The sequence below is a fragment of the Hyperoodon ampullatus genome (genome assembly GCF_949752795.1).
Source record: "Hyperoodon ampullatus genome assembly, chromosome: 13".
In the NCBI taxonomy this organism is placed as follows: Eukaryota; Metazoa; Chordata; class Mammalia; order Artiodactyla; family Ziphiidae; genus Hyperoodon; species Hyperoodon ampullatus.
Window position 1 is genome coordinate 8,570,807 of NC_136926.1, and position 14,331 is coordinate 8,585,137.

General features: G+C 51.8%; 1 protein-coding gene across 4 annotated transcripts in view; it reads left to right on the plus strand.

The window, feature by feature from the left end:
- KDM2B (lysine demethylase 2B) overlaps positions 1 to 14,331 on the plus strand; it is a gene marked incomplete at both ends in the record, with an annotated part of 122,827 nt that overhangs the window by 91,427 nt on the left and 17,069 nt on the right. For 3 of the 4 annotated variants that reach the window (XM_079717579.1, XM_079717580.1, XM_079717581.1), the window contains 2 exons: positions 81 to 134; positions 12,780 to 13,004. In XM_079717579.1, coding sequence (XP_079573705.1) covers positions 81 to 134; positions 12,780 to 13,004 — 279 coding nt within the window. Of the gene's footprint in view, positions 1 to 80; positions 135 to 12,779; positions 13,005 to 14,331 lie in introns of those variants that run through there. The other variant, XM_079717578.1, reaches the window with a different exon arrangement.

Consider the following 14,331-nt stretch of genomic DNA (forward strand, 5'->3'; position numbering starts at 1 on the left):
TGCTCCGGGCGGGCGGCGGCGGCGGCGGCGGCGCCGCTCCAGCCATGTCAGCGCGCGCGAGCCTGGGCCCACCATGAGCCATGGCCATGTCCGTAAGCGCCGAGGACGACGACTATGAATCGGAGCCGGACCAGGTCGGTGGCCCGGGGTGGGGCTGAGGGAGGGACCCGCCGCCCGCCCGCCCGACCTCCCGACCGACTGACTGACGCGCCCCGGGCGGCCGCGGCGCCTCCGCCGCCGCCACGATGAGGAGAAAGTTTTGCAGCCGCCGCCGGCGGGGCTGCCAGGGCCGGGCCCGAGCGGGGCGTGGAGGAGCGCGGCAGGCCGGCGGTCGCCCGAGCGCCGCGGGCCCCGCAGCCGGCCGGGGCAGGGGGCGTGTGCGAGCGTCTGTGCGCGAGGGTGGCCGGCCGTGCCGCGGGGACAATGTGGGCCTCGCCGTCGGGCGGGCCCTGCGGGGCGCGGGGCGCGGGCCACGGGCCGTGGGCAAGTTGCGGGCGCCGGCGCGGGCGGCCGGGCGCGCCTCGCCCTCCCCTCGCGCCCTCGCCTGCGGCCCACGCGCGTGCCGGCCGCCTTGGGCGCACCCGGACCTGCGGGCGCCGGCGCCTCCTTCCTTTCTGTTTCCAAAGTTGCACCGGGACCCTCGGCCTCTGGGCTGGAGGACGCCCGCGGCCCGGAGGGTGGGCGGCCCGGGGCCGGTGGGCCCGACGGCCCGAGCTTTTGTCTGGGCGCCGCGCGCCCGCCGCCCACCGTGGGCAGAGGAGACAGGAAGGGGTGCGAGGCTCGGGCCGGCGCGGGGAATCCGGAACCCAGCGAGTCCGCTCCACGGCGGCAGCGGCGAGAGGAAGCCGTGACCCCAGATGGCAGTATTTGGCCTCGGTTGGATCTAGAAGGGAAAGCAACCTCTCTTGGGACCAGGGGGGAGAAATCTGTATAAAACAAAGCCCTGGGTGTGTTTACAGCGTGAATTTACTCCGGGAAGATTTGTGTTTAGGAAGCAGGGGAAGAAAGTTGAGGATTTACGAAGTAGAATCTGCACGATATTTGAAACAGAGTACGGGCTAGGTAGACTTGTCTGAGGAATAAAGCATTAGACGGGTTGAGTTATCGTGTGGGCATGACTAGGTGAATAAGATGCTTACTTATAAGCCCGGGTGCATTTCCTCAGTGGAATGAAGATGTTTTGGAATGTTGAGGCCGAGATGTAGAACGTTTTTTCCTTCCATCAGGCGTCGTTGAGGAAGTACTATATATGCTGCATTTAAATCGTAGCACACATATTATTAAGTGGTTTTACATGACAGAGACAAAGTTAAAGTGTATTTTCTCAGTTTTGTTGGACGTTTTTCAGGCTTAGGTATATTATGAGGTGATCCTAAATCTCACTTGTCTTATGGATCAGGGGAACCCAGAGACAGCCCAAGCGGTTTTGGCTTTGGAACTTTCATCAAGTCAGTAGGACAGCATGTGAACGGTTCTCAGTTCTTGCTGCTTAGTTCATACCTCCACTCTTGGTCTGAAAATTTTCAGTTCAGTTTGAATCTGCCTAATCCCTGCCAACAGTGTACGCTTTCTGCATCTGGTCATTCGTAAGACCCTTGTATTCAGTGTTGACTGCGCTTTGGTGTTTCATGGGTGAGGTTCCATGGGTGAGGTTCCTCTTACCTGTTTTGTTTTTGTTTTTGTTTTTTTTCCCGGTACGCGGGCCTCTCACTGTTGTGGCCTCTCCCGTTGCGGAGCCCAGGCACCGGACGCGCAGGCTCAGCGGCCATGGCTCACGGGCCCAGCCGCTCCGCGGCATGTGGGATCTTGGCCTCTTCCGTTGCGGAGCACAGGCTCCGGATGCGCAGGCTCAGCGGCCATGGCTCATGGGCCTGGCCGCTCCGTGGCATGTGGGATCTTCCCGGACCGGGGCACGAACCCGTGTCCCCTGCATCGGCAGGCGGACTCTCAACCACTGCGCCACCAGGGAAGCCCTTGTTTTGGTTTTTTAATTCGACCACACCCTATGGCCTATGATATATATCATCTTTGACACTACATCACATAGGACTCCTTATGTCTCTTTTTCACTTACTGCCACTCCTGAGAGAGACTTCCATCACGTGAGGACCCGTACGTCCTGTAGCTGGATTTGTTCCCTCCTCCTCGCATCAGTCAGCCGGATCGCGACACTTCTGGAGTTGTTAGCAACTTAAGTTCTCCTGGTTGCCTTGTTCACTTTATTTATTTATTTATTTGTTTGTTTGTTTATTTAATTTATATTTTTGGCTGCGTTGGGTCTTCATTGCTGTGCACTGGCTTTCTCTGGTTGCGGTGAGCGGGGGCTCCTCTTTGTTGAGGTGTTTGGGCTTCTCATTGTGGTGGCGTCTCGTTGCAGAGCACAGGCTCTAGGCGCACGGGCTTCAGTAGTTGTGGCTCACGGGCTCTAGAGCGCAGACTCCGTAGTTGTGGCGCACGGGTTTAGTTGCTCCGCGGCATGTGGGATCTTCCCGGACCAGGGCTCGAACTCGTGTCCCCTGCATTGGCAGCTGGATTCTTAACCACTGCGCCACCAGGGAAGCCCGCCTTGTTCACTTTAAGATCATGCTACCACGTAGGTACATTGAAGGAGACGACCTCTAATCCAGGCCACTGGGCAGCAGGTTTTCCCCATAGTCCCAATAAAGAAGTTGGCTGTCAGCCACGGACCCTGCATTTGCCGACCCTGCAGGCGGTGGCTCACTGCTGCTTGTCTCCCCTAACCTTTCCTCAACTTTTATTAGCTCCACAATTTCTTGGGCCTGAGAAGAGTGGCTTCCTCTAAGGACCTCTAAGGCATCTGTATCTTTCAAATTGGAGCCAGAGTCTCTGGAGTCTGTAGCTCGCAGGCTGTAGACCCCACTCTTCTCTAAAGAACCTCCTTTGGGCTTCCCTGGTGGTACAGTGGTTAGGAATCTGCCTGCCAATGCAGGGGACACAGGTTCGAGCCCTGGTCCGGGAAGATTCCACGTGCTGCAGAGCAACTAAGCCCCTGTGCCATAACTACTGAGCCTGTGCTCTAGAGCCCATGAGCCACAACGACTGAGTCCACATGCCACAACTACTGAGCCTGCACGCCTAGAGCCCGTGCTCCGCAACAAGAGAAGCCACCACAATGAGAAACCCGCACACCGCAATGAAGAGTAGCCCCCGCTTGGTGCAACTAGAGAAAGCCCGCGCACAACAAAGACCCAACGCAGCCAAAAATAAATAAATAAAAATAAATAAATAAATAAAAATTAAAAAAAAAAAAGAAGTCTCCTTCAAGGAGGGGTGGAAGTCTTGGAGTGTAGGCATGCAGGTATGCTCGGCCACCTACTGTGTGAAAGGTCCCAGCGGAGACCCTGTTGGGACATTTCTATTGCCCTGTCTGTCCCTGCAGCTGAGCCTAGCCCCTCACCCTTCATCAGAATTTTGCCTGCTCTGTCTTAAAAGTCTGTGTCCTTCCCTCATCCCCACTCGAGGCTGGTGTTCAGTCCTCGGCGGTATCGGGCTCCCTTATGCCTGTCCTGCTGGGCTAGCCTGTCTGCGCCATGCCTTCCCATAGCAGCTTGGGTTTCCACTGCTCCCGATGTTGGGCCCGGGGCGGGAGAGACCCTTGGCTGGGCCTTCTCCTGTGGACTTCCTTTGCTTCTCCATTGCAGAACGTGCTGGAAAATTTTTCAGCTCTGCTTTTTAGTTTGAGGAGATGCCGCTGAAAGAAGGACTCTTAGTAAGGAGAATTATATCGTGTTTTTTTTTTTAACCCCTGTAATGAAAATAGAATTATTCCTTTTTTTTTTTTTTTTTTTTTTACTAAAAATGATTATTGCCTGTTTGTTAAAAATAATAATTAGAGGGAATTCCCTGGCAGTCCAGTGATTATGACTCCATGCTTCCACTGCAGGGGACATGGGTTCTATCCCTGATCAGGGAGCTAAGATCCTGCATGCCGTGTGGTGTGGCCAAAATAAAAAATAAAATTAGGAAATTATGCTGAAGAAGATCTCAGAAATTTATATGGCTCTAACCACTGTGTTACTCATTATAATTGCTTAAAGAGTGAAATTTTCATGTGGGTCCCTGAACCTTCCCAAAATTACATACGAAAGTTTTGTGACTTTGTGCATAGGGGCATTTTTCTAGGGAAAAGGTCCTTAGCTTTCCTCAGATTCTCCAGAGGTCTGCCCATCCCCTGGGTTTCTGGTAGCTCCTGTGTTTTCATTCTCTTGCTCCTTACTCTCAGGATGTAAACAAACCGAAGCCCTCCCTGGAGTCTGCAGGTGTGTGTTAAGGGCCCTGCAGTGCAGCTAAAATCCAGCTTTTCCTGGGATATCCATTATACTTGAAGATTTGGGAACAGACATGATGTTGACACAAATTTGTTTTACAGTTGAAGGCAACGTTAGCATGACAAGGAATTCCACGCTGTTTGGGGTCTCTGGCTCCCCTTCATGGGGCTAAGCGTCAGTGTGCTCCTGTCGGCGGCAGTTTGGTGAGGAACAAAGAACTGTCTGAATTGTAAAAACAGACAGCCACGTTTACTGTTCTTCTCACTGACTCCTCTTGACAGTTGAAACTCTAGCCCGCTGCCTACTTGAAACTCTTCCCTGGCTCCAGTGATGCCACAGGCTCCTGCTGCTTTTCCTGCCTTCCTGGCCATTCCTTAGCAGGTTGCTCTTTTTCCCCCAGCCCTTGGATGTCTTCAGTCTTGAAGGTACTGCCCAGGACCCTCTTTTCACTCTGCCCGTTCTCCCTGAACAACCTCGTGGACTTACGTAGTTCAGCACTACGCGATGCTGATTCCCAGCTGTGTATCTCAGCACCAGTCCCTCCTGGCTGCTGCTGGCCACCTTCCTTGGACGTCCCGTGGGTCCCTCAGATTCCACGTGTGCATGGTGGTTTCTAGTTCTCTCTCCTGAGCCCCTTGTTCTTCTGTTGCTCAAGCCTGAAACCTCAGTCTTCCAGGACTTCTCCTGCTTGCATGCTCCCTGTGCAGTCAGCCTCCTGGGTCTTCTAAACCGCTCTGCTTCTAAAACATCCCTGAATCATCCCCTCCTCATCATTCCTTCTATGGCTTCTACTCAAGCCTTCATAACCCTCATCCTGGACTACTGTAGCATCCTCAGCTCATCTCCCTGTCTTTCATCTTGCCCACCACCAAAAAAAGTCACTCCCCCAGTGTTGCCAAAATACGATCATGTTGCTCCTGCATATAAAGTCCTTTAACTGCTCTTACAGGGGCCACTATTTCTGTAATGTGGTGCACGGGGCCTGCAGGTTTAGGCTCCTGCCGCTTCAGGGCAGTTTTCCAGCAGCCATATCAAGCTGTTCCTTGAATGTGTTATCTAGTCTCACATCTCTATCTTACTCTTCCTTCTGCCTAGAATATTCACTCCCTAACCCCACCCCTACTCCTGGCCTGCAGTGTCCTATCCTCCCTCTAAGACTCGTTTTAGTCACCACCCCCTGTGTCTGACACTTTTCCCAGCCTCCCTTCCCAGTGAAATGAGGCATTCCTTCTGGGTCAGCATGCCAGAGCCCAGGCTTCAGAGCCATCTCCTGGGTATCTCGGCTTCTCATTTATTGGCAGTATGACACTGGGGAGACTACTTAACTGCACTGTGCCTCAGTTTCCTTATTTCTTAATGGAGATGATAATAATTCCTCCTACCTCATAGGTTATCGATACAAATATTGAAGAGTGTTGCTTCAGCACATGTTAGCTTTTGATATTATCATCACTGTGTTGCAGTGTGTTTATGTGGTAACGTGTCTTTCTTCCCCCAGACTGTAGTGCCTTTGAGAGTATGGAACAAACACATCTTACTCATCTTTGTAGTCCCAGCACCTAGCATTGAGTCTGTACAGAATTCACAGCCAGAAAACAGTTGGGTGGGTAGGTGGGTGACAGTGTGAGTGAGGGGGTGAATGAATGAGTCTGTAGCACGGATCACATGCTCTGTTGGCTAGTGATGTCGAACATTGTTCCATGTGCTTATTGCCCATTTTTATATCTTTTTTTGGGGGGGGGAATTATCTGCTTAAATCCTTTGCTCATTTTATTTTATTTATTTTTGGTTGCATGGGGTCTTTCTTGCTGCACGCAGGGTCTCTCTAGTTGCAGCAGGTGAGGGCTACTCTTCATCGTGGTGTGCGGGCTGCTCACTGCGGTGGTGGCTTCTCTTGCTGCAGAGCACGGGATCTAGGCGCACGGGCTTCAGTCATTGTAGCACGAGGGCTCAGTAGTTGTGGCTCGCGGGCTCTAGAGCGCAGGCTCAGTAGTTGTGGCGCACAGTCTTAGTTGCTCTGCGGCATGTGGGATCTTCCCGGACCAGGGCTCAAACTCATGTCCCCTGCATTGGCAAGTGGATTCTTAACCACTGCACCACCAAGGAAGTCCTCCTTTGCTCATTTTAAAATTGGGATATTTGTCTTTCTATTGTTGAGTTGTTTTATACCTTAAGGATACAACCCTTAACCAGGTGTATAATTTGCAAATAATTTCTCCCATTCTTCTTCTTACTTGATAGTGCTCTTTTAAGCACAAAAGTTTTAAATTTTGAAGTCCAGTTTATCTTCTTTTGTCACCTGTGCTTTTGGTGTCATATCCAAAAAATCATTGCCTCATCCAAGGTCATGAAGAGTTACCCTTATGCTTTCTTCTTAGAGTTTTATGTTTTAGCCGTTACATTTAGGTCTTCTATCCATTTTGGGGTTAATTTTTTTTTTTTTTTTTTTTTTTGACAGTTTTGCTTTATTTATTTATTTATTTATGGCTGTGTTGGGTCTTCGTTTCTGTGCGAGGGCTTTCTCTAGTTGTGGCAAGCAGGGGCCACTCTTCATCGCGGTGCCCGGGCCTCTCACTGTCGTGGCCTGTCTTGTTGCGGAGCACAGGCTCCAGACGCGCAGGCTCAGTAGGTGTGGCTCACGGGCCCAGTTGCTCTGCGGCATGTGGGATCTTCCCGGACCAGGGCTCAAACCCGTGTCCCCTGCATTGGCAGGCGGACTCTCAACCACTGCGCCACCAGGGAAGCCCAGGGGTTAATTTTTGTATATTGTGTGATGTAAGGGTCCAACTTCATCCTTTTGTATGTGGATATCCATTTATCCCCACACCATTTGTTGAAAAGTCTGTTCTTTCCCCACTGAATTGTCTTGACACCCCTGTCAAAAATCAGTTGGTCATAAATATTGTGAGGCTTTATTTCTGAACTCTCAATTCTAGTTCATTGATCTGTATATCCATCCTTATGCCACTACCACACTGTTTTGTTTACTGTAGTTTCATAGTAAGTTTTGAAATCAGGAAGTGTAAGTCTTCCAACTTTGTTCTTCATTTGCAAGATTGTTTTGGCTATTTCAGGTCCCTTGCATTTCCACATGAATTTCATCTTTTTTGTTTGTTTGTTTGTTTTTTTGTGGTACGCGGGCCTCTCACTGTTGTGGCCTCTCCCGCTGCGGGCCACAGGCTCCGGACGTGCAGGCTCAGCAGCCATGGCTCACGGGTCTAGCCGCTCCACGGCATGTGGGGTCTTCCCGGACCGGGACACGAACCCATGTCCCTTGCATCGGCAGGCGGACTCTCAACCACTGCGCCACCAGGGAAGCCCTCATCTTAATTTTTATTTTATTTTTGGCCATGCCACACGGCTTGCAGGATCTTAGTTCCCTGACCAGGGATTGAACCCAGGCCCCCTGCAATAGAAGTGTGGAGTCCTAACCACTGGACCACTAGGGAATTCCCTCCACATGAATTTTAGGATCAGCCTTTCAATTTCTGCAGATGAGCCAGCCGTGATTTTCGTCAGGGTTGCATTGAATTTGCGGACCACTTTGTTTCCACTTTAGTTGGGATCTTCCCTGTTGTTTCCTTTAACAATATTATCTTTCAGTCCATGAACATGGGATATCTTTTCACTAATTCAGGTTCATCCAAGTAATGTTAATTCCAGTATTTTAGGAATGAGGGATTGAAGGTTCTGCCCATGAATATTCTGGAGAATAGGATCTGATAGGAGGCACTTAGTTAATATTTGTGGAATGAAATGAACTACCTCAATAGTATTCCTTTTTTTTTTAAATTTTTATTTTTGGCTGCACTGGGTCTTCGTTTCCACACACGGGCTTTTTTCTATCTCTAGTTGCAGCAAGCAGGGGCTACTCTTCGTTGCGGTGCACGGGCTTCTCATTGGGTGGCTTCTCTTTTTTTTTTTTTTTTTTTAAATGACATGTCAGTTTACATTATTTATTTATGTATTTATTTTTGGCCGTGTTGGGTCTTCGTTTCTGTGCGAGGGCTTTCTCTAGTTGCGGAGAGTGGGGGCCACTCTTCATCGCGGTGCACGGGCCTCTCACCGTCACGGCCTCTCTTGTTGTGGAGCACAAGCTCCAGACGCGCAGGCCCAGCAGCTGTGGCTCACGGGCCCAGCCGCTCCGCGGCATGTGGGATCCTCCCAGACCAGGGCTCGAACCCGTGTCCCCCGCATTGGCAGGCAGACTCCCAACCACTGCGCCACCAGGGAAGCCCTGGGTGGCTTCTCTTGTGGAGCACGGGCTGTAGGTGCACGGGCTTCAGTAGCTGTGGCACTCGGGCTCAGTAGTTGTGGCTCGCAGGCTCTAGAGTGCAGGCTCAGTAGTAGGTGGTGCACGGGCTTAGTTGCTCCGCGGCATGTGGGATCTTCCCGGATCAGGGCTTGAACCCGTATCCCCTGCGTTGGCAGGCGGATTCTTAACTACTGCGCCACCAGGGAAGCCCAATAGTATTCCTTTTTAAATTTTATTTTTAAAAATGTTTATCAATAATACTCCTTTTAAGGACGATACTTGTGAGATGTTGATGGAGAAAAAGTGTTGGAATACTAAGATTTGTGTGTATGGGTGTGTGGACTCAATTTTCCTGACCAGATGGAGCTGAGGATATGAGTTCTGGACTGATAAAATCAACAAACGGTTTTGGGGTTTGGGCGGCTGGTTTGTATGTGGACGTCAGTGGATGCCATCATTCCCTTTTGCTGAGAAGAACATTACAGGCTGAAATTAACAAAGGGGCATTCTGGGTTACTTGAATGAATAGAGGCACAGGTAGGATAGAGCAGAATTGAGTATTAGTTTGTGAACCTTTAGATGTCACCGAAAAGAGGTTAGGACAGAAGCCAAAACAAGGCTTGTTCACCTTCCCTAATAGAGACCCTTCGATGTCTTTCTTACCTGTTGATTTTCTCAGTGGTCTTTAGGAGGATCCTGCATTACAAGTGTTGCTCAGTTGACTCCTGACCAGCAAGCTGGCCCACGAAGCTGCAGGCAGCAGCAACTTTTCTAGCTTGTTTGGCAACCTGGCAGAGAGGGCCTGAAACAAGGTCTTTGGAAACAGCCACGTTTATACCTCTTCCTTCGAGGCGTTGTCTGCCGTTGGCTTTGTCATTTTCCAGGATGTCTCAGCTGCCATCGAGATCCGGGCAGATTTGTTTTTTTCCATCGTTTGGAAAAGTGCCTCTTCAGATGAGAATGAACTTTGGAAAGCACAGGAAGGTGGGCTTGTTTCACAGTCAAGTACGAGCTTTGTGGCTGTGGCCGGATCGACCCAACTCTCTTACTTTTGAGTGGCCAGAGAGGCCAGAGGTGCTCAGCTGCTATGTATACCTGACGCTCCTGAGTGGGAGGCAAGAGCCATGTTTGGACTCCTGAAATTTTTTCTTTTTCTCAGTCCTTCACCAAAGAAACTAGTCCTTAGACTTTCCTACTCCAGGGTCAGAGTGTGAGCCCTTCACCTCTGGTTTTATCCTTGGAGGCTGAACCATGGGCTGCCTTCTCTGTACCTGACTCGAGGCTTTGAATCGCCCACCCCTTGGCCCATGTTTCAGGGATTTGAGGAGTGGGTTGCTAACAGGATGTGTGCTCTTTACCAGAGAGTCAGTCTTCCAGGCTGTGAAGAGAGGGAGAAACCTTCCTGGTCTCCATTTCTCTGGAAATTGATGTGCTTCTCTGCACCTCCTGTTGGCACCTGTCCTACTAAGGGCATCAAGGCACTAGCTGTGGGCCCCTTCCAGGGCATGTGGTCAGTTCCCGTGGACTCTGGGGTCTCTTGTCCTATTTGGCCTGTGCATCGCTGTGGTTTATAGTGTTTAGATGTGGTTTTAGTGTTTAGATGCACATCTTCTGCTGGCTCCGTGACCTTGAGCCGGTCACTTAACCTCTAGCTCCAGTTTCCTCATCTGAAAAATGGCATCTCTCATAGGGTTATATTGGGAAATTAGGTAATATCATACGTAAAATGAAGAGCAGGATGACAGGCACTTGGCAAGTACCCACCTGCACCGCTGTCACCGTCCCTGTCATCCCTGCTTCCACTCAGCACTCCTTGCTGCTTAGTTTTCAGGTCTACAGTCCCTTATGTGCTGTTCTCAAATCTAAAGTCTCTGAAAACTGATTTTTTTTTTCCCCCACTACTCACCTGGCAGCAAGACCTGACCCGAATTGACAGCCGGTGCCACGGCTGTAGAACTGCCCATGTCCATGACTAGGGGCCCCAGACCTCCCTGGGCTGCGGTGCGTGGGGAGGCCCTCCACTGCTTGCAGGAGGAGTAACTTGCATTGGGGCAGCCCCTTACCCCACCGGGTGGTGTGGCTTGTGGGAGAGGCAGGGTCAGGGCACAGGGAGGTGAGGACACGTGGGCCAGTGGAGCTGGGTCTCCTTTCCTCTTTGGAGTTCAGAGCAAGTTAAGAGGGATAAAGATCCAGAGCCGCAGCGCTTCCTGATGTGGGTGCCTCACCACCAGAGGCTTCGCAGTTTCCTTGAATGCTGCAGGCTTTTGGGAAAATAAATCTGAGGGAAGGGATCCACTTAGGTGTCAATACCAAAAGGTGTGTGTGGGACCTTGGGGTCTGCGCAGGGACCACGGCTCTGCAGGATAAAATGATGGGGGTCAAGGCTTGATTCTCGGAGAACCATGGGCTGTTTCCCTTGCTGATGTGGTTGTAAGTTTCTAAGCAGCCCCAGTAGTTTGGGGGTGGGGAGCTGGGTGCATTGTAGGAGAGGGGCCCCTGGAAGGAAGATCCTCTGCACTGCGGTACATCGTAACCACACTTCTGGGCCCAGGAGCTAGCGGGCGATGGGATTTTGTTTAGGGATCCACGTATGACAGGCAATTAAACTGAAAAGCCTGAGATGGACTGAAGCTGTTTAATTGGCTGAGATGGGCTTTAAGCATTCGATGCCAATTAGATCAGATAGTTTTGGGGTGAGAGTGTGTCTCTCTGACGGAGGGATGAACCATTTTTCAGCAAACTCAGAAAGGTGCTTCAGATGAGACGCTCTCCCTACCATCCTGGTCCTTCCTACTTCTGATCCTGGGTGGACAGTGTCCCAGCGGCTGGTTCTCTGATCCTGGTTTGCAAGAGGCTCTGGGGCTGGTGGCCAGGTTGTAAGGACCTCAGAGCAGGACATGTGGCTGACTTGTGCCCTGTTCAGCATGTAGTACCACTTTCTGTTCATCTGCCTGTCTCTGTTTCCCTGAGTCACAGGGAGAAGTTCTCAGAAATCAGCTCCTTACGGTTTACTGTCTCATTCTCTTGGGGTCTGGTTTATTGAGCACATGCTAGGTGCCAGCCGTCTTGTCGAGGGACAGTGGTGACAAGACACCCTCCATAACTGCCTTTCTGAGCTCCCTGTCTCAAAGGGAAGACCCATGAGAGAACAGACAGTTACGCTGTGACGGGCCCAGTGCAGGGCGGTCAGGAAGGGCTGCCAGGAGAAGGCAGTGTTTGAACTGGGTCCTGCAGCCTGAGCAGGCATTAGTCGAGTGGGGCGGGGAGGGGTGGGGGTCCCTGGCAGAGGGAACAGAGGCGGATTGTGTGGCCTCCCTGCGGAAGCACAGGTAGCCCGAGGAGCCTGGCCTGACGTGGGGGGCGGTGCGCAGAAGGCTCTAGAGCCAGGCGTGCTGCCCTCCAAAGCAGGATGTCCCTGTCAGCTTCCCGGGGCTGCCATAGTGGAGCACCACAAACGGGGTGGCTTAACGTACGGATGCCAAGGGAAGAAGTGAAGGGGTGCTGGTGGGATGACTTGGGAGATTGGGATTGACATATATACACTATTGATACTATGTATAAAATAGGTAATCAATGAGAACCTACCGTATAGCACAGGGAACTCTACTCAAGGTGACCTAAATGGGAAGGAAATCTAAAAAAGAGGGGATATATTTGTACATAAAGCTGATTTATTTTGCTGTACAGCAGAAACTAACACAAGATTGTAAGGCAACTATACTCCAATAAAAATTAAAAAAAAAAAACCCAGAAAAACTGGGTGGCTTAAACAAACGTATTCTCTCACAGTTCTGGAGCCTAGAAGTCAGAAGTCAAGGTGTTGCAGGGTGGTGCTTTCTATGACGGCTCAAGGCAAGGACCCTTCCTTGCCTCTTCCAGCTTCTGGCATTTGCTGGCTTCCTTGACATTTCTTGGCTTGTAGATGGCGGCATCCCTCCAGGCACATGGCCGTCTTCTCTCTGTGTCTTCATATAAGACTTCTCTCTGCTTGTGTCCAAATCTACCCCTTTCACAGGGACACCAGTCCTGTTGGATTAGGGCCACCCTAGTGACCATATTTTAAAAGTTTCGCCTGTAAAGACCCAATTTCCAAGTAAGGTCACGTTCTGAGGTTGTGGGGTTAGTACTTGAACATATCTTTTGGGTGAACACACTTCAACCCATAACCCCCCGGACTCGGGGCCTGGCCGGCCCTGCGGGCCCCCATCTCACCAGTCCTGTGTGTGCTCCCACAGAACCGGGCCGTAGGTCGGCCCAAGGGGAAGCTGGGCCCCGCCTCCGCGGTGAAGTTGGCCGCCAACCGGACCACGGCGGGAGCTCGCCGGCGCCGGACGCGATGCCGCAAGTGCGAGGCCTGCCTGCGGACGGAGTGCGGAGAGTGCCACTTCTGCAAGGACATGAAGAAGTTTGGGGGCCCCGGGCGGATGAAGCAGAGCTGCATCATGCGGCAGTGCATCGCGGTGAGTGCCCCCAGGGGCGCCCCTCCCAGTGGCTGTGGTGTTTCTCCCCCCGGAAGTGGAGGTGGCAGCCCTTCCTTGCTCCAGGCCACGGGGCTCCTGAATGCAGGCCCCACCTGTGCCTCAGGCCGGTCTGTTCCCCTGCCCATTGGTCTGTCCAGTCCCTCCGCTTGAAGAGAATGTGGCCGCAGCAGAAACCCCGGAGGGGTGCTCCCTCCTGGGAAGAAAGGGGAGACTAATGCTGTTCTCAGATTCCACAGTGCAGGACTCTGGGGTCCTGCCATGTGCTTAGGCTCCCTTTGCTTCATAGTCTGCTGGTCTTACAACTCCTTCCTTCCCTAGATGACCGAGTACTTTGAAGTCTCTGCCATTAAAGATGTCAGGGCAGCCTGTCCTGTCTGTGACCCTGTTGCCAACATTTATGGTCCAGTTCATGATGGTTCTGGGCCCTCCCTTCCTTCCTGTCCTGCTTTCGAAGTCAGAGGTCTGGGTGGAAGGTCAGTGCTCCTCCTGAGGGGGCCGTCCCAGAGAAGGAGGACTGATTTATGGTGTCCAGGAGGAGCTGGGCCGCTGGAAAGCCTGGCCAGCCCCTCCAGGCCATCTCGCCTGGCCTCTGGCCTTGCCCCAGGACAGGGCAGTGGGCTCAGGCTCTGGCAACTCAGCAAGGTCCTGGCTGTGCTTGTGTATCCCCCCTGCACACACTCAGGCATTCTGCCTTCCTTAGGGCACTGCTCCGGGCCCCGGGGTCCTCCCTGAGGGAGCAGTGATCTCCGTGCTCCCACAGGAAAGCAGGCTCAGCAGGAGGGACAGTATCCTTGGCCCTGAGCAAGACCCTCACAGGCCCAGCCTGGCATCAGGCGAGGCTTCCTCCCTGGCTGCTGATGCCCCTCCAAGCCTGGGGCACCTTCCCCTTCTCCCTCCAACACATACTGCTTATGTTTTTGTGTTTTCTTTATGTCTGTCTCTCTTTTTTAAATTGTGGTCCAAAACTTATGCAATTTACCATCTTGACCATTTTTAAGTGTATAGTTCGGTGATATTACCTATATGCTCATTGTTGTGCACACTGATCTCTAGAACTTTCTCATCTCGCCAAATGGAAACTCTATATCCACTGAACAGCAGCTCCTCATCCCCCCTCCCCCAGCCCCTGGCAACCACCTTTCTACTTTCTGTTTCTAATTGTGACTACTTTGGACACCTCATGAAAGTGGATTCAGGCAGGATGTCTCCCTCTGTGAGCTTCTTTCACTTAGCTTTAATGTTTTCAGGGTTCATCCACATTGTAGCATATGTCAGGATTTCCTTCTTTTTAAAGGCTGAATAATGT